This window comes from Hydra vulgaris, chromosome 08 (assembly GCF_038396675.1).
Source record: "Hydra vulgaris chromosome 08, alternate assembly HydraT2T_AEP".
Taxonomy (NCBI): Eukaryota; Metazoa; Cnidaria; class Hydrozoa; order Anthoathecata; family Hydridae; genus Hydra; species Hydra vulgaris.
The window spans coordinates 31,045,783-31,064,692 of record NC_088927.1 but is presented as its reverse complement, the minus strand read 5'-3'; the positions used below and the strand labels follow the sequence as shown (position 1 = coordinate 31,064,692).

The window sequence follows — 18,910 nt, the reverse complement described above, 5'->3', positions numbered from 1 at the left end:
TGGCAAAGCACATGAAAACTTTGCACAAACACAAACAAACAGCACAAAAAGAAAAACTTTAGTAAAGTTTTTGAGCGTAATATTAGTTGAATATTTACGTTGGAGTGATCATATAAAAAGCATTGAGAAATCAAAAATCAAAAAATATTGCCATGTTGCATAGGGCTTAACCATTTCTAAATAATAAATCTTTAAAAAGTTTTTATTTTCTTTCATTCATTGTTACTTGATTTAGTGTAATATTGCATAAGCAAGTGCAAATCATATAAAATTAAAAAAAACCGTACAATAAATAAAAACTTGCGTGCAGGATATTATTTGGAGCTGATAAAATTGTTCCATGTGAGCCTCTTCTGCGTATACATGGTCCATTAAACGTTTAAAATTAACTTACACCAAGTTTTAATTTTCATGTATAAAACAAAGATGGCACTATCTCCTAAAATATTTCAGTTCTATTTTGACAAATTTTTAGATAATAACTACATTGTCCCTAAGTATAATTCAAAACAAATTACATATTCAATTCAATATCGTGAACCTTATTTTTGGAAAAAGTTTCCTAAGATTGCTAATACAAAAAAAATTAGTATACAAAGGTTTAAAAATGAATAGGAAGAGGCATTATTACTTGTGGATTTTCTACAAATCCGATTTTAAATACTTCAATACTTCTTTTGAACTAAAATTCAATTGTTTATGGTACAGAATGTTTCAACTTTTTTTTTATTAATTTAGTTACGGTGTATCCTCTAATCTTGAATGTTATTGTTGACATCTAATCTGTATTCTTGAATTAACTTTCGATGACTTGCTATTTATTTTACTTTTATACAAACTGGTTTTATGGCATACATATATATTACAATTTTTGTAAATAAAGTACTCTTTTATTTTTAAATTTTTTTTTTTTACTTGAATATTACTTTTTACATGAATACTGTTTTTAAATATTTTCTCTAACCAACCACAAACTGTTATATATTTAACTTTTATATTTTTCAATAAATAAGTTATAAAGTATACGTATATATTACTGCTTCTGTAAATATGTACTCTTTTATTAATTTATTTTTATTATTTTTTACTTTTAATTTTTCGTGTTTACTTAATTATTACCCTTAACATGAATATTGTTCTTGAAGTATTTATTAGGATAAATGTTATTTATTTTACATTTATCGCTTTTGATAGATAATGTGTAAAATATACATATATAATACGGTTATTGTAAATACGAACAATTGGATCTCGGTGATAAGACAAAATAACGTCTTCTAGTGGCTCCGCCAGTGTTTTTACTTATGAACTTTTAAACTGTAAATGTTGTTAAACGCCGAATTAAACAAACTACAAATTTCACAAACAATAATTAAGGTATTTTTGAGGTAAGCACATTTATAGAGAACTTTGTCTCATAGACAAATCTGTTTCTTGGAATCTTTTTTCAGCTTTAATATTTATCTTTAAAACGTCTTTCTTGTTTTTTTCTAACATATCTTCAATTCGCTCTTTATAGTTTTCCGCGTTATTAGATGTCTGTAATCATTTATATTTTTTATGAACTGAAATAGGCATAACTAGTATTATGCAGCCTATTAACTATAGTAGTCTCCTCGACTGTAGTAACCTTTATGGCCCTGGAGAGGTGAGATAACATTAAAAAATGTCATTAACATTAGGCGATTATCAGCACCCAATATAGATTAATTTAAATATATTTTGAAGGGATTATTAATAAATTTTAATAGAAGTCGTAAATGTAAATATATTTAAAATTTTTTGTCTAACATACTAATTATTATTAAGCATTGGCGTTTGGTGGTCCGTTAAAAACCAGTAATTTCCGTTGCTTTAAAGAAAATCAACAGAATTTCCGATTAAATTCGTTCCGTTAAAATTCATTACCGGTAATTTTCCATTAACGGCCGTTAACCTATTTTGACGGACGGCAATAAATGGAACTGGAAATTTTAGCCAAGATGGGAAGAACCTTTGAATTGTCCACCAGTTTAAAACGTTTGTGTTGCTTCTGGTGACAGGCTTTGCCATTGAAAAAAAAGAGAACAATTCTTCTTCAATTAAAGACATCACCCATTGCAATATCTTTGACATAAGACATTCATGCAACACAAAAATCAATTTGCTCCATAAACTCAAAATCTTCTGTGCTTGCTACAAAAGCAACCTTTTCAGGGTTCGGGTTGTAGATGATCAAAATTTGCTCTTTGGTCGATTCAAAACACTAACAAAATAGCACAACATTGAAATACATTTTAAGTTTTCAAAATGAAATTTTTAATTAAACTTACTTCAAACTTTTTTAAAACAGCTCCTCGATAATATAGGTGTTGAAAATGTGCATTTCTGTTATTAAAATCCTCATGAACCACATTTTTGCACTTTATTTTCAATTTCACTAAGCAAGGATTCAATAAAAGCTTTTATGCTCGGTAATAAAGTGGTATCTATATTTTTTTTTTATTTGTAAGGTGCACGGTAATGTTATAAAATGCTGCTATGACATTTTGAATCGTAGGAATGTTATCAGCTGAAAGCATATCACTTATTTTTTAAATTCTGTCAAGATCGGTAAAAGTTGATTCAATATAACAAAGTTTCTAGCATCAGGTATTAGTTTTTGTAACTCTGATATAACTTCTGTATCTCTAATAGATTCTAGAGCTGGTCTCAATTTCAATATCGATTCTACCATCATGCTGCGGCTGTTTCATCGTGTTTTGACGGGAGCAATTACTTTAACATATGGCAGTACAAAAGAAGAAAATATCATGTTATATTACAATTAATTGAATATTATGAATAGAAATTTAAGCACTAAGTAAGTTAAAAAAAACCAACCGTCAAGTTTATTGCATTCTTTTTTAATTTCTTGACAGGTTAAGAATAATTGATGAGTTTTAGAAGATAGTCTTATTAGAGTTTTAGAAGATATTTTTATGCAGATGTCAAGAGCATCTTGAATTTCATTAAGCCTTTCAAATATTTTTTAGGCATTCAAACAAATTTTATTAACCTCTCTTTAAATAAATTTTGTGTCATTGTTTTTAATGCTCTATCTAGACAAGTATTAACCCTATGATCGCAACACAAATCAGCATAAGTTACATGCTTTGAAACCGTCTCTGCTTATATTATGTTGCTAGCAGCATCTGTTATCATCACTTTTTGTTTCGTTTTCAAGCCAACAACTGACTCAATCATATTGTCTATTCCATTAACAATATGTTGAGAAGTATGGCGTTCTGAAAATTCTCCACAGCAATAGCAAATTTTCTCAAAGTGTAATCATTCGCAATAAATGTAGAGATAAAGTAATAAATGAATAAACTGCTCTAGCAGTCAGTAGTAAATCCTACACCATTTACATTTTTTAGCTCACTTGTCAACATTTTTATCTAATGCTCCTTCATATTCCAATATATCATGCATAACTTTGTACTTAGAAAACGTTGTCCTACTTTTAAAACCTTAAGATTCAACTAAAATCAAGAGTAGAGATTCGCAAACTTTGTGATATTAAAATTAATAACCAGCTGCTTTTGTTCTGACTTTTATATTTTGAAATTAAAGAAATTATATTGTTTTGTGACTTGTATACTGTTGCATTGTTTTGTTTGTCTATATTTTTTGAGCTTTGACTACTTGAGCGAGCTAAAACTTCTTGCATAACTCTTATATTTTTGGTGCTGGACCTTGTAACGATCCTTCGATATACTCATCTGAAATTAAAAAACAACTTTTAAATTGAACTATTTAGTTAAAATAAAAAGAAAATATTTTGTTATAAGTTACCACGTGTCTCTGTAAAATTATTTTTCTCTCCGTTATTTTGATCAACTGAATTTTTTAAGTAATTACCTGAATTTCTTAAGAAAATAACTCATTCATCTTTGTATAAATTATTAGTTGAAAAAGAATTAACTAATTCTTTTTCAACTAATATTTTATACAAAGATAAATGAGTTGTTTTTAAGCGGTATCTCATACCGGATATTGAACCCTTAGCAAGTTTGTAAACTCTTTTGGCACTTTTTGCAAATTGCGTTGGCAGCTACTTCACCACCATTATTAGTTGGTTCTTTTTCAAAATAGTCCCAAATAACAGCACATGTTTTTGGCATTTTACATACAATAAAGAAACTAATATATAAAAAAAATGTCACAAACACATTTACAATATAGATAACATGCTTTACTTACTATAATAAAAAAATGACATTTGGAAAATGAAATAAGACTTAAAAAAACCATTTTTAATAAAAAAAACTTTTTTTTGATAAAAAAGAAAATTTATATTAAAATTATATATTTTAAACTCAATTTATAAGTTTGAATTTTTTATTAAAGCCTTTAAATAATGTTTTTATAAATTTAAATCAATATATTTATAAATTTTTTCTTTTATATTTTATTTTTAAATTTTCTTTTAGCACCTTGTCTTTCATTTTAAAAGTTTCATTTAATCGAACGTCGATTAAACGAATTATTTTCGCCCATTAAAATTTTTTAACGTAACGGACGTTAACGGTTACGGCCGGATTTACCAGACGAAATAAATCAAACACCCATGCTTAGTATGTATATACTAAATAGCCCCCTATAATATATTAAATATGTTAAAAATGACAAAACAGAGTGTATATAGGTTTTGAAATTTAAATAAATAACTATGCAACACGCCATTTTGTTTGTTTACTTGACGTTTTGTTTACTTAATGACGGTTTGAATATTATACATAATTTCATGAATTTTGTAAATATAAGTATTGTACGAAATGTGTTTAATGAGTGACCGTATGATGTTAGTGGTACGCAATCTTTATTTGTGTAAATGTATGATAAAGTTTTATTGTTTCTTTAGATTGTTGTAATTAGATTAGTTTTAGTTTTAGATAAAGTTTCCGATCTCAGCCCTGGTAAAAAACGTGAAATTAAAGCTTATCTCCAGTGTTCTTCAATCAAAAGTAAAGCTATTGCAACAAAACTAGGCATTTCACCAGCTTCTTTCAGTAGAATTAAACAAAGACTTGAATTTGATGATGATATTCTGAGTTCGAATAGGAAAAACTGTAAACGAATGAGAAAGACGACGGGTCGTGATGATCGTCAACTCATATCTTTATGTAAGATGAGTCGCAAATCATCCTCTGCCGAGCTGACAAGGCAATGGCAACTCTATGATGTCAATGTCAGAATAAAATCTATAATTTTAATCTTTCTTAGTAGAACAAAAAAGGGGAGGCTCGTGAAACAAGGATACTTGGCCTACAGACCAACTGTGAAGCCTTTTCTGAACAATGCCGTGAGGAAGAAACAAATTGAATATGATTTGAAGTATCGTGATTGGACACCTGAAGATTGATATAGGGTAAGTACTAAGTTTTTACATTTCCTGGTGTATTTTATTACTCTTACTGAACGTTTTACTAATTTATCTACATGAACATGTATTAAGTATGAATATTTATTGGTTAGGGTTAAATAAAAACTGAATAGCAAAATGGTTAAATAAATTTTTTGTTTTATTTATTAAGGTCTGCTTTTCGGACAACTCATCGATCGAAACCATCCTGGAAAGAGTGCCCTTTGTTCGTAGACGTTGCACTGAACGTGATTTACCGGCCTGTACAGTTTCAAAATTGAAACATGCTGACACAGTTATGGTGTGGAGTTGCATATCAGTGTTCGGTTCAGGATAGCTTCATATTGTCGAAGGTACTATGAGATCGATGTATATATATATATATATATATATATATATATATATATATATATATATATATATATATATATATATATATATATACATGTTTAGTGCCGGCTCTAGACACATGCAAGAGAAGCAGCTGCCTCAAGCGGCACTTTCTTAAGGCGGCATTTTGAGTTTTGATTATATATTTGTTGACATCCATAGATAAAAATGGTAAGACATAAAAGAAAGAATTCTGGTGATTTCTACAGAAAGCAAAAAAAAAAACGAAGAGAAGAGGATGAACAAATGTCTGAGTTTTAAAGCAATTTTTTAATAACTCCTAAAGCAAGCCAACAACAACTATGAGAGATTCTTGTGATGTTAGTGCTTGTGATGAAATCCATGAAATTCAAGATGCAACAATAGGTTCAAACTTGGAAGTGAAAAATGAGCTGAAAGGTGAAAAATCTAAATTAAAAGATGAAGCAAATTTATCTACGACTTCGTAAATTGCATTGCCAGAACAGAGTTTTCAAACTTTACCAACTACAGACCTGACAGATCCTACCAATTGGCCTGATCAAATTCCAGATGATCTTCGAGTAACTCTTGTTAAAAATGGCCCATCAGCACCTAATCCATCTTTTTTAATTCCTTTCAATGCCAACAACAGAAGATTTAATCCTTAATGCATGCAAGAAGTACTCAAGAATGGTGAAGTTGTTAAAACATCCTGGCTTATATACTCTAAAAGAAAAGATGTTGTGTTTTGTTTCTCATGTAAGTTGTTTGGTGACATGGACATACATTTGAAGACAATCGGTTTTGGAGACTGGAAAAATTTGCACAGACAGCTGAAAGAACATGAAACCTCTAAAAATCACGTCTATTCATTGGGCAAATGGATGGAATTAGCAAACCGACTAGATACCAACAAAACAATTGATGCATTACAACAACAACTTCTCAGTGCAGAAATACAGTGTTGGCAGTTAGTTCTGGAAAGATTGTTTGCAATAATGACATTTTTAGAAGAACAATGTCTTGCCTTTCGTGGAAATTCTGATATTTTACATGAGAAAAGTGATGGAAACTTCCTAAAACTAGTTGAACTGCTAGCACAGTTTGATGCAGTTATGGCAGATCATGTTCACCGAATAAAGAATGAGGAGATTAACACCCATTACTTGGGGGAAATCATACAAAATGAACTCATTCAGATAATTGCAAAACGATTTCGTGAAGAAAATTTGTCAGCACTCACAGATGTTATTCTACAAATGTTGACTCAAACTGAGATTCCAACTGAAGATATGCGTGGACAGAGTTACGACAACGGTGCGAATATGAAAGGACATCAGTCAGGAGTGCAGAAAAGAATATTGGAAAAGAACAGCAGAGCCTTCTTGTACCATGTCATGCTCATTCATTAAATTTGGTAGTTAATGATGCTGCAAAATCATCTCGATGATGTTGCAGCATCATTAACTACCAAATTTAAGGCTGTGGCTGTGGCTTATTTTGGAATGGTGCAAGCCATTTATAACTTTCTTTGTGGATCATCTCGTAGATGGACAGTTTTGAAAAATCATCTTGGAAAAAAAGTTTTTTAAAAACCTTTGAGTGCAACAAGATGGGAAAGCATGATTAAAGCTGTGCGAATTTTTCGATACTGTGCTGGAGAAATCTTTGATGCTGTTTTTGAAATCAGCCAGGACATTTCTTATGATCCATCTTCACGTCATGAAGCAGAGGTTTTAACTCAAAAGATGAAAAACTTTAAATTTTTTTGCTGTACTGTGATATGGTTCAATACTTTGAACCAAGTAAACTTAGCAAGCAAAGTTATTCAGAATATTGAAATTGACATTTCTGAAGCGAAACAAACTTTGAACAAAACTGTTAACTTCTTAAAGTTGTATCGCTCGGATGAAGCTTTTGAAAAAGTTATTTCTGATGCAGAATTAACTGCTGCTGAATTAGATTTGGAGTCATCATTTTTATTTAAAGTTTCTATTAGACCAAGGTTTAAAAAACAAATGCTTTCTTATGAAACTCGAGATGATCCCATTAAAAATCCAAAAAATAGATTTAAAATAGAATGTTTTAATTGCATTTTCGATAGTGCTATAAGTTCGATGAGGAAAGATTTAACCAGTTAAATAAACACAGTGATGCTTCTCAATTCCTGTAAGATATTGCTAATATTAAAAAAAAATTTTCAAAGGAAAGTCTAAGAGAAAAGTGTTTAAATCTTCAAAAAATATTAAGCACAGATAGTTCTGCAGATATTGATGGCATGGAATTATTAAATGAATTGCTTGCATTGTCTGAATTAATTGAACCAAAAACATCACCATTAAAAGAACTAGAGTTTATTTTAAGAAACAATAATTTCACCTAAAATGTTTTTATTGCTTTACGAATTCTGTTAACACAGCCAGTATCAGTCGCAACTGGAGAGCGTAGTTTTTCAAAACTGAAACTAATTAAAGATTACTTAAGATCTGCTATGTCACAAAATCGTTTGACAGGTCTTTCTTTAATTTCCTTAGAAAGTGATATGGTTACAAAAATTAGATTTTACTGAATTATTGAAAGCTTTTGCGTCTGAAAAGAGTAGAAAAGTAAACTTCATTCACTAAGTCATGTTAAAATATGCCCATTTCGTATGTATTTTGCTTGCTTTTTGTGATAGTATCTTTGGATTTAATGCTTTGCAAATATACGATTTTATACGTCACTCGTAGTTTTACTTTAAGATATTTTTTTAATATATTAGTGCTTTTTAGTTAGGGTAGCAAACTGGGATCTTGCTTCAGCCGGCAAAATACTAAGGTTGTTCACGGAAGCTAAAGTCGAATTTTCGATAAAAAAAAAAAGAAAGTTTTCGAAACTCTATTTTTGTTTCTGAAAGTTCAAAATAATTTCAAATTAATTTTGCATCGAAACGATTTTTTCATTTTGAAATTGTAAAATTTGCTTCGAAATATTATTTTGATTTCGAAATTCTGAAAATATTACCGAAACATTTTTTCACCTTCGATATTTTAAAATTTGCTTCGAAAAATTTTTGAGATTTCGAAATTCTAAAAATAATACCGAAACAATTTTTCACTTTCGAAATTCTAAAATTTGCTTTGAAATATTTTTGAGATTTCGAAATTTTGAAAATAATACCGAAACGATATTTTACTTTCAAAATTCCAAAATTTGCTTCAAAATATTTTTTCAGGGATTAGAACCCCAACGGTTCTTTTGTAGGGATTAGAACCCTCAGGATAAGATAGGGGGTTGATATTTTGTGACATTTTGTGGAGAAGGGAGGAAGAGGATCTGAAATGTTTTTTGCGTGACATAATTTGCAAATGACCCCTTTTAACTATACGGTGAAATTTTTCATATAAAAAATTAGCTCTCTCAAAGTGAATAAAACCTAGCTATTGCAAAAGCTACTTAAGTGTTTTTGTTTACAATTTAAATTGTAAATTCAAAACTATATTTGGTTAAACTATAGTTTATTAGTCAAAGTGTGAGGGGGGGGGGGGAGTAATAAAAGAAATAAAGTAATTCATGCCTGTTTTATATATTTTTAAATTATATAACTTAAATATTAATGAAACAAAACAATATAAACGCCACGCAGGATAAATTTTGCTTGGTCCAAATGATTTAATATTGTGAAAAAGTCCTATTGATTTCTTGATAAATATAAAATAAATATAAGTCTAAAATAGTTAAATAAAAGTAAATATAAGTTTTAAAACAAAATATTTAGATATGAAGGGTCTCATAATTTAATTATTTTTAGAGCCCTAGTTAAAGAACGGAACGGATCGGCACTGTATATCGGATCGATATTGTATGAGAATCTTTTTAATAATCACATGCAAAGACTGCTAAAAAACAAAAAAAAAACACATAACTATAAAGTTTTTTCATATAATAATTTTTTTCATATGTTATTAAGTTGTTAAATAAAACAGGGCCGACAAATGATCAGTCGTAAACCCAGAAATACAGAAGCTAACTAACAATATTTTGGATTTAAATTAATTGGGATATTGAAAAAAGAAATTTGTAATTTTGATTATTTATTTTTTATAAAAATACTAAAAAAATGAAAAAACAATATAAATAAAATGTTAATATAGTAAAAATAGAGAAAAAGTACACAAAAATAGTGTAAGATGAAAATAATATTATTTTTACAAACACACACCCAATGAATCTATCCCAACCTCTTTTCAGGCGTGGTTGTTTGTATATTATTTTTTAGATACTATGTTAGAACTAAGATTCGGCAAGTTACTTACTGTTAGCATTACGAAATGTTAACTTAGGCGGACCTTAATTCTAGTTACCATACATAATTACCAGAAGACGTTGTGAAGCTACTTTCAGTGTATTATAAGTTACTCTTGAGTACTTTTAGTTGTTCTCAAGTAACCGCCGATACCGGTACCGGTAAATAAAAGTTGTTTTTTTGTAAGTTGCTGAATTCCTCAAACCCTTATTAGAACTTCAAGAGAGTAAACAAAAAACTTAGTGCTGGATTAGGAGAGAGGTCGTTGTAATGGAGGGAGATACTATATTTTAATTTCTTAATTTAATATGAAAGGAAGAGGCGCAAATATTTTATTCCGGCTCTGAAAAAACTACAATCTATTCAACAGTCATATTTGCTTTTGATAAACAAAATAAAATTAAAAAGATTTATAATGCTCAATCAAATAAAAAGATATTAGAAATGCATGTATAAGTACTATTATTCGACTAAATCGACTTTTAGTCAATTAGTAGATAATCCAAGGTCGATTAGATCCACTATCAGATTTTTCAAAGACGACTAATTTCGACAAGTAGACTTTTAGTCGATTTAGTCGAAGTCGATAGCAACACTAGTTTAAACACTTTTAATTTTAAATTTGCATAACGTAAGTTAACCTTAGATTTAGAATTTACGTAAAAGTTCGTGCGCTTTTCCAAAATGATATAATTATGATGTTTAAAAGTTATAAAGTGCAATTCCCTAAGGGCCTCTAAGGCAAGTATAAGAAATCGTTGTTGCAAAGTAAACGGCTAATTACTCTCTAGTGGTTATTTAGATGAGATTTACAACGATTTCAAACAATTGTATATACCTTAGCAAACTTTTTGTTACATAACTCTAAAATGTAAATCTCCTTAGTTGCTCGGTAACATAAGTGAAGTAACATGTATTACATATTTACTAAAAACATAAGATCCTAATTTATAAATATTTATTGTATGCGACGAGTAAAAAAAACTTCTTGCTTTTTAGTTTGAACAAACATGTCAAAAACAAATATATCCGTTATTAAGAAATGAATAAGAAAACGAAGCTTTGTTAGGACATATTTCGAAAAAGTCCAAAAGAATCAAAAAGACCAAAAGAATCAAACAAAATTCAGCATATGTTAAAAGAATCTACCTTACAACAGTTCGACCAGTTCAATGCAATCCCATTTATCAATTGATCATTCCATTAATTCAAAAATATCTAAAAAAATCAACAATTTTACTCAACGATGACAATATATTCGATATTGAGAGCGGTAATGAAGACAGTTTTGAAGAGACTAGTCATAAAAAATTAAATATCGATGAACTTTGTTGTTGGTACTGATCAGCCGATTTCGATAGTACGTCATGCAGGTTTTGTAAATTTAGTTAGTGAGTTAAACAAAAGCTACAAAATGCCATGCATAAACACGGTGGGCAAAAAATTAATTGCATCAATTACGGACAATCTAAGATCAATTTTAATGCTAGAATTGAAGGGATGTCATTTCATTATAATTACTTGTGATGTTTGGTCATCATTGAGTAAAAACAGCTACCTCGGTGTCACTTGCCATTTTATTGGCAAAAATATGATTCTGGTTGACCGAAACCTGGATCTTAGGTTTATGTCTGAAGTGAAAACAGCTGAATATTTATTTAATACGTTAAACGAAATCTTCAGTGAATGGTCAATCAGTAATAAGATTTTTGCACTAGTTACTGTCTCAGGTGCAAACATTTTCTCTGCAGTAAATAAACTTGATGATAATGTTCTTGAGATTCCATGTGCTGGTATTCGTCTGAATCTTGTGGTTAACGATCTTCTAAACACATTGGATATAAAAGTAAAAAAATTAAAATATAGTTCAAAGCGTTTCAAAGTAAAGGATTACGACTGTAATGGAAAATTAATTAATAAAGAAATTACAGAAAGTGAAGTTAAAAAATTGAAAAAATGAACGAAGGCAAATTGGAAATTGCAAAGGTAATTTCATACTGTAGGCACATTGTTGGTTCATTTAAGCATTCGGAGATGTTACAAAAAAAGTTAAAAGAAGTTCAAGAAACACTTCGATATGAAGCTAAAATAAAGTTAGTGCAGGATATAGCTATTCGCTTGAATAGCCAATTCGATATGATTGAATCTATATTAACTAATAAAACTGAGTTGGATATGATAAGCATCGAACACCAAAATATAAAAGACTATCTTCCCACTGCTAATGAATTTAAGGTGCTGGAGAATTTATATGATTTGTTACACCCAATTAAAGAGCTAACAAAACTTTTTAGCGGTAAGAAATATGTTACACTAATATTTCTGTTTCCAACATTGTATTCTCTACTAAATGGAATACTTGAATCGCAACCCATTTTTACAGAACTAGTTAAGACTTTTCAAAAGGAATTAATAAGGTCTCTAAAAGGGCGTTTCAAATACATTTTTGCTAATGATTTTTCTTAGCAGATACTTTTCTTGATTTCAAATTTCGTAAATTTGAGTTTATCAAAAATGATATCGATAGATATGAATGCATTACAAAGGCAAAAATATTTGTAAAAACATTTTTGCATTATGAAATGCATCTAAAAGAATCCGAAGAAATCGATATAACAATTGAAACAAATTGTTTAAATAACACTTTAAACTCATCAAACAGCTCAACTGACAATACCATAAAAACATTTCAGCAATCATCAACGCCACCGTTTGCAAAAATACTACTACTTTCGTTAACAACAAAGACGAAAGCCAATCAACTTAATTGAACTTGTAACAGATAAAGCATGTTATTATTTAATTGAAAACAATGATAAACTTGAAATAGAAATAAACAATTACTCTTTTCCACCCACTTTAAGTAATACCTTTAGGTATGCTATTATAAACATTTTCTATAAATGTACGTACTTTCCTTATAATAAATAATAAAGTCATAATAATAAAAATAAAAGCACAGTTTCAAATGTAGAAAGCAAAACAAACTTTTATGCACAAACCAAGATGTCTAAGTATATAAGCCATTAAACGGCATAATGTCACTTAGGCTTTACTGAACTATTTATAAAGAGAAAGTAACAACTTGTGATAATTAAGTAGTAATAAAGTAAGCTTATTTTGTTGTATTATTTATTAGGAAATAGTTACCGTAAAAACCCCTAATTCCGGATGGTTTAGGACTTAAATTGTCATAACTTGCTCAATATAAAGAATTTTCAAATAATTTTTTTAAGTAAATACACTTCATGACCAATTTGAACACTGCTCACACGCAAGCCATCGGTTATCTGAGTTATTTGTCCAATTAATTTCGCAAGAATAACATAGAAGATCATCAGATACTAAAATGTTATTTGAAGCTTGAGGAAAATGAGGGTTTTCTAATTGATTCTTTGTCTTTATACCTTTTTTACCTGGTATTTTAGACGACTGACTTAGTCTTAATTTTTTTTTTCTTCTTTTTTCTGTGCATTTTTCGCTTTTTGAGTAGCAGTGGAAATCTTTTTTTGTTTTCTAGTAAATTTCTTTGCAGCTTGTTCATCTAATTTTTGTTTTTTTGATGCTTGTTCAGCTTCATCGTAAGCTATGGCATCCGCCGAAGTCATATTATAATTAGCTGGTCGCTTTATTCTCTCACTTTTTTGAACTCTTTCATTTAGAGTTGGTGTCAATTGATCTCGAAGCATATTTAACACTGATTTGTTTATACCTTTGCCCACTTGTTGAACATTCAAAGTAGCAAAGCTTTTAAGCAAAAATTCACGATTTGACATTCTTGACGGTGTGCTAGGTGTATTGGTAGCATTTCCCATAACTAATGGACTAGATACTGTTGAAGAATCAAATAAATTTTCAATATTGTTGTTTTCGACAGCTTGAAACACAGCACCAATGGAAGTTTTTTTAGAAGAAAATTGCAAACGATCAATTGGAAATATACCAGTATTTTTAAAACCACTCCGCGCATTTTCAGGTTTAAACCCACCATTTTGGAAGAAACCCTTAAACATGGCCGGAAAATGTCGATTAGTCAGGCTTTGAAAGTGATTTTGAGTCAAATAACTTTCGACAATTCTCTTCCATGCGCCTTTCACAGTTTTAAAAACGCCAACATCTAGTGGCTGTAAAAAATGGCTGGTATGAGCCGGCAAACGCAAAAGTAAAATAGAATTTTATAAAGCTTTTTTTTTTCAACTCTAAGCTCATATGTGAAGCATGGGCATCAAGTATTAGAACTTTAAATCCTGAAAGTTTGTTTGCGTGAGTTTATGAATGCTAAAAAAAATAGCTGTATCTGGATTAGTGTCAATTATTTTTTTCCTGGTGGCTATTTTATTTTTTATTAATTTCATGAACATAATATATTATATTATGTGCATGAAAGTGATAAAAAATAAAATAGCCAATTTTAACTAACTGTATCCGGAACTCAAAAGTGTATTTGTTTAATGCTGCTGGTTAATTTGTTTATTATTTTTTTTAGATACATAAAATATTAATTACCTCTATCCGGAATTAGGTGTCTTTTTTCTTGGCTGGTAGCAAATTTGTTTTTCATTTTTATCAATTATTTCAAAAGGTAATTGAATTTTTTTTGGCTAAAATAATCACCATAAAATTCTGCACTAAATAGTGTTTTTACTTTTTTAATTTTTTTGTTGCAAGTCAAAGTTATTTTTTTCCTTTTTTTTGTTTTTTTAGTTATGAGAGATTTCAAATTGAAATCTTTCATGATTGCGTTAGTTTATAAATTTTTTTTTAAATAGTTTTCGATTTGTCTGGTAAAGAAGTTTGTTAATTAAAAAAAATTATTCATAAATTCATTATATTATGGGAGTTATGAAACTTTTTACTAAAACCATCCGGAATTTGGTTACATCCGGAATTAGGGGTTTTTACGGTGTATGCGAAAAAAATACAAATTTACTAATTAACTAGGAAAATGTTTTATTTAAGTTACATAACATACTTATAATTAAAAATAACACAATTAAAATTAACACAATACTTATAATTAAAAATGACATAACACAAAGTATTTCAACCATTCCCATAATGTTTCAGGAAATTGCTGACTAAAAATGTTTTTAAGGAATTAATTTGTATTGTATTCCCAGCCTTTTAAATTGCAGCTATAACGGTTTGCGACAGCATTTAATATATTTATGCGTATGATCGTAGAAATAAGACCACCATCGACGCATGGTGTTTTTCAAAACAGGAATACCGCAAGTAGGTAACGGGGTTATGTTCACTTTAACATCAACATCATTGACTCCCTTTACAAACCAATCTGACCACGCCCCGCTAAACCATTTGAGCTTGAATGCAGCCACTGTGCAGCCTTTAAGAATTATCGAATCTGCGTAAACATCGAGGTTTGCATGCCAGCGGCAATCACGGGTAGGTGCACTTGTTACTTCAGTACACACGCTCTGTTGTTGTACATGCAACACTTTATCGCCACAGAAAACACTCGAAACTACGAGAAAAAAAGCTAACTTAAACATCTTTCAATACCATCAAACAATATTACTTTTTTTTGAGTTCTTCTTTAAATACTAAACATATATGACTCATATATAATCTTTAAATGTGTATTAAGCATATAAAGATTAACGTGATACCCGTAATAACTTAATTGTACCACGCATAACATACGTTATGTTTTTTGATATATTTTTAGAGACTCGTAGGTTGACTTTTCTCAATAACGTCACATAGATTTTGACGTTTATCTGGTATTAAAACAATATTGATTAAATTTTTATTTTTAAACTCTCTATTTATGTTTATTTAATTTACTTCACTTTAAACATTATGACAAAAGCAATAGTGATTTAACTTTACTTAATAAGTTAATTAGAATTCCTAGAAGAAGTACTTTTCTGCGTAAGCATGTTAAATTTGTTAGCATAATTAAGATCTGGAAACAAATGTTTGTTTAACAGTTTTTAAATAGGAACCTTTTAATGGTATATATAATTTAAGTTGCGAATTTTCGTTTTGTTTTTTTGGTAAATTTAATTTAGTTTCATAATGTTTTTTTCCTTACTCTAAATTGTAAGCAGTTATAGCAATTTTTAACTCAAAGTCATTAAAGCCCTATAAACTACAAATTAATTTAATCTAAAATATAACAATCATGAGTGTACATATTTTTATCAATTTTGCTAAAACACAAACTTTACTAGTAATTATTTTTGTAATAGAGCAATATATAAACGACATATAAACATAAACAATGTATATTTTCTGAAAATATATCAAAAAACATAACGTATGTTATGCGTGGTACAATTATGTTATTACGGGTATCACGTTAATCTTTATATGCTTAATACACATTTAAAGATTATATATGAGTCATATATGTTTAGTATTTAAAGAAGAACTCAAAAAAAAGTAATATTGTTTGATGGTATTGAAAGATGTTTAAGTTAGCTTTTTTTCTCGTAGTTTCGAGTGTTTTCTGTGGCGATAAAGTGTTGCATGTACAACAACAGAGCGTGTGTACTGAAGTAACAAGTGCACCTACCCGTGATTGCCGCTGGCATGCAAACCTCGATGTTTACGCAGATTCGATAATTCTTAAAGGCTGCACAGTGGCTGCATTCAAGCTCAAATGGTTTAGCGGGGCGTGGTCAGATTGGTTTGTAAAGGGAGTCAATGATGTTGATGTTAAAGTGAACATAACCCCGTTACCTACCTGCGGTATTCCTGTTTTGAAAAACACCATGCGTCGATGGTGGTCTTATTTCTACGATCATACGCATAAATATATTAAATGCTGTCGCAAACCGTTATAGCTGCAATTTAAAAGGCTGGGAATACAATACAAATTAATTCCTTAAAAACATTTTTAGTCAGCAATTTCCTGAAACATTATGGGAATGGTTGAAATACTTTGTGTTAATTTTAATTGTGTTATTTATAATTCTAAGTATGTTATGTAACTTAAACAAAACATTTTCCTAGTTAATTAGTAAATTTGTATTTTTTTCGCATATAACTATTTCCTAATAAATATTACAACAAAATAAGCTTACTTTATTACTACCTAATTATCACAAGTTGTTACTTTCTCTTTAAAAATAGTTCAGTAAAACCTAAGTGACCCTATGCCGTTTAATGGCTTATATATTTAGACATCTTGGTTTGTGCATAAAAGTTTGTTTTGTTTTCTACATTTGAAACTGTGCTTTTATTTTTATTATTATGACTTTATTATTTATTATAAGGAAAGTACGTACATTTATAGAAAATATTTATAATAGCATACCTAAAGGTATTACTTAAAGTGGGTGGAAAGGGGTAAGAAAAAATCAAGATAAATATAAAAAAACGTGCAAATTAATCAATTGAACGTTTTTAGAGTTTTGAAGTATGAGAATGAAGTATTATAAAAAAAACAATGCAATTTTAAAAAGATATCCCTAATAGAATACATCAGGCATGGTGTTCTAAAACTATTCTTAACCCTAAGAAGCCTTTCCCCAAAGAACTAATTTAAAAGGATATATACACACCTACACACTGCTTTCTGCTTTGTTTCGACAGTTGCATTTTGTTGACAGTTGCATCGAATCCGAAAAAATATAATCCAAAAGTTTAATCTGCTCCATGTATCTCTAGGCTAACTAATAAATTACTCACATACACAGCTTTTGTAATATATTTCATAATATTATGTATATTTTTATATCAATTTTAATTCTTATTTTCTTATTTTTATTTTATTATTTTTTAATACACAAATAATACACATTAACACATAAAAAATATTTTAAACAACATTAAACATTTAACTTTTTCACAATTATTAGCCAACTAAAAACAAATTAATAATATTATTAATCTAACTACTAATCAATTTCCGTCCCGTAACGATCTAAAATACAAATATAAACCGTAACGTCCACTAAACAAATCGTAGCAAAATTAAACTTTTACTACTTGCCTGATGATTGTTGGCGAATAATTTTTTTTATTATGTCTCATGCTAGTGTTACAAGTAAAGTAGAGGTGTTACGAGATCGTGTACTTGATTTCCGAACCCGTTTGGATTATTCAAAAGTCAACAATTCAAAATATATCTCGGAGAAAGCCAAAGAACTTAGCGAGAAAATAGCAGCAAAGATTGGAAGGAGCGAAATTGAAAATATTACTTACCACAGAGATGGTAGGTGGATAACAGTTCTTAAATCAATCAATGACGCGACTAACCTTTCGATGGAGCAGATTGAAATCAATGAATGCGAGAAACCCGTTGTTTTCAAGCAAAGAGAAGAACAAGGTTTTTTAATAACAATTAAGTGCGATCCAACTGTCACCGATGCTGAACTTTCCGATAAACTTGCTCCTTACACAGATACAATTTACTCAATCAAACATACAACTTACGATTTTGACCGAACTATCGAGGATGGTCGGAGACTTTTTAGAGTTAAGCTCAACACATTGGTAAAATATTTACCACATAATATCGAAATCAATGGAATGAAAATTAAACTAAACTTTGCTGGAAAAGAATTTTATTGTAATAACTGCCAAAGCCGACATGTGCCAAGAAATGCATGTGTTCCCCCAACTAACAACCATGAAATAAAAAATATAACTACAGTCGAGAATCCAATTGATTTCACGTTCGGTCAGAGTCTTATCGATAGGAAAGGCAAAGCACCCGTATTTCTTTTCACTTCACCATCACAAAAGACAACATCAAATTTGACAACACCAAGAGGAGAAAACTCAATTTATTCCTTGAATAAAAATAATTCTACTATTACTTTAGAACGCCAACTTAACTTGAGTTTACCGGAAGAAGTAAAAAATAAAATAAATAATATACAACACGAAAATGAAAGCGCCTTTGACGATGCGAG

At 29.4% G+C, this 18,910-nt stretch overlaps 2 protein-coding genes across 2 annotated transcripts; both read left to right on the top strand.

Moving 5' to 3' along the window:
• The first annotated feature begins 6,408 nt into the window (after window positions 1-6,408).
• On the top strand, window positions 6,409-7,149 carry LOC136083238 (zinc finger MYM-type protein 1-like). Its single transcript, XM_065802639.1, has one exon. The coding sequence runs from the start codon at window positions 6,409-6,411 to the stop codon at window positions 7,147-7,149; it is 741 nt and encodes a 246-aa protein (XP_065658711.1).
• A 210-nt stretch (window positions 7,150-7,359) lies between these two features.
• Window positions 7,360-7,878, top strand: LOC136083237 (uncharacterized). Its single transcript, XM_065802638.1, has one exon. The coding sequence runs from the start codon at window positions 7,360-7,362 to the stop codon at window positions 7,876-7,878; it is 519 nt and encodes a 172-aa protein (XP_065658710.1).
• Window positions 7,879-18,910: the final 11,032 nt, after the last annotated feature.

What these genes read in the sequence shown, in the direction of transcription:
- LOC136083238 (XM_065802639.1), top strand. Translation starts at nt 6,409, where the DNA reads ATGCAAGAAGTACTCAAGAATGGTGAAGTTGTTAAAACATCCTGGCTT.
- LOC136083237 (XM_065802638.1), top strand. Translation starts at nt 7,360, where the DNA reads ATGATTAAAGCTGTGCGAATTTTTCGATACTGTGCTGGAGAAATCTTT.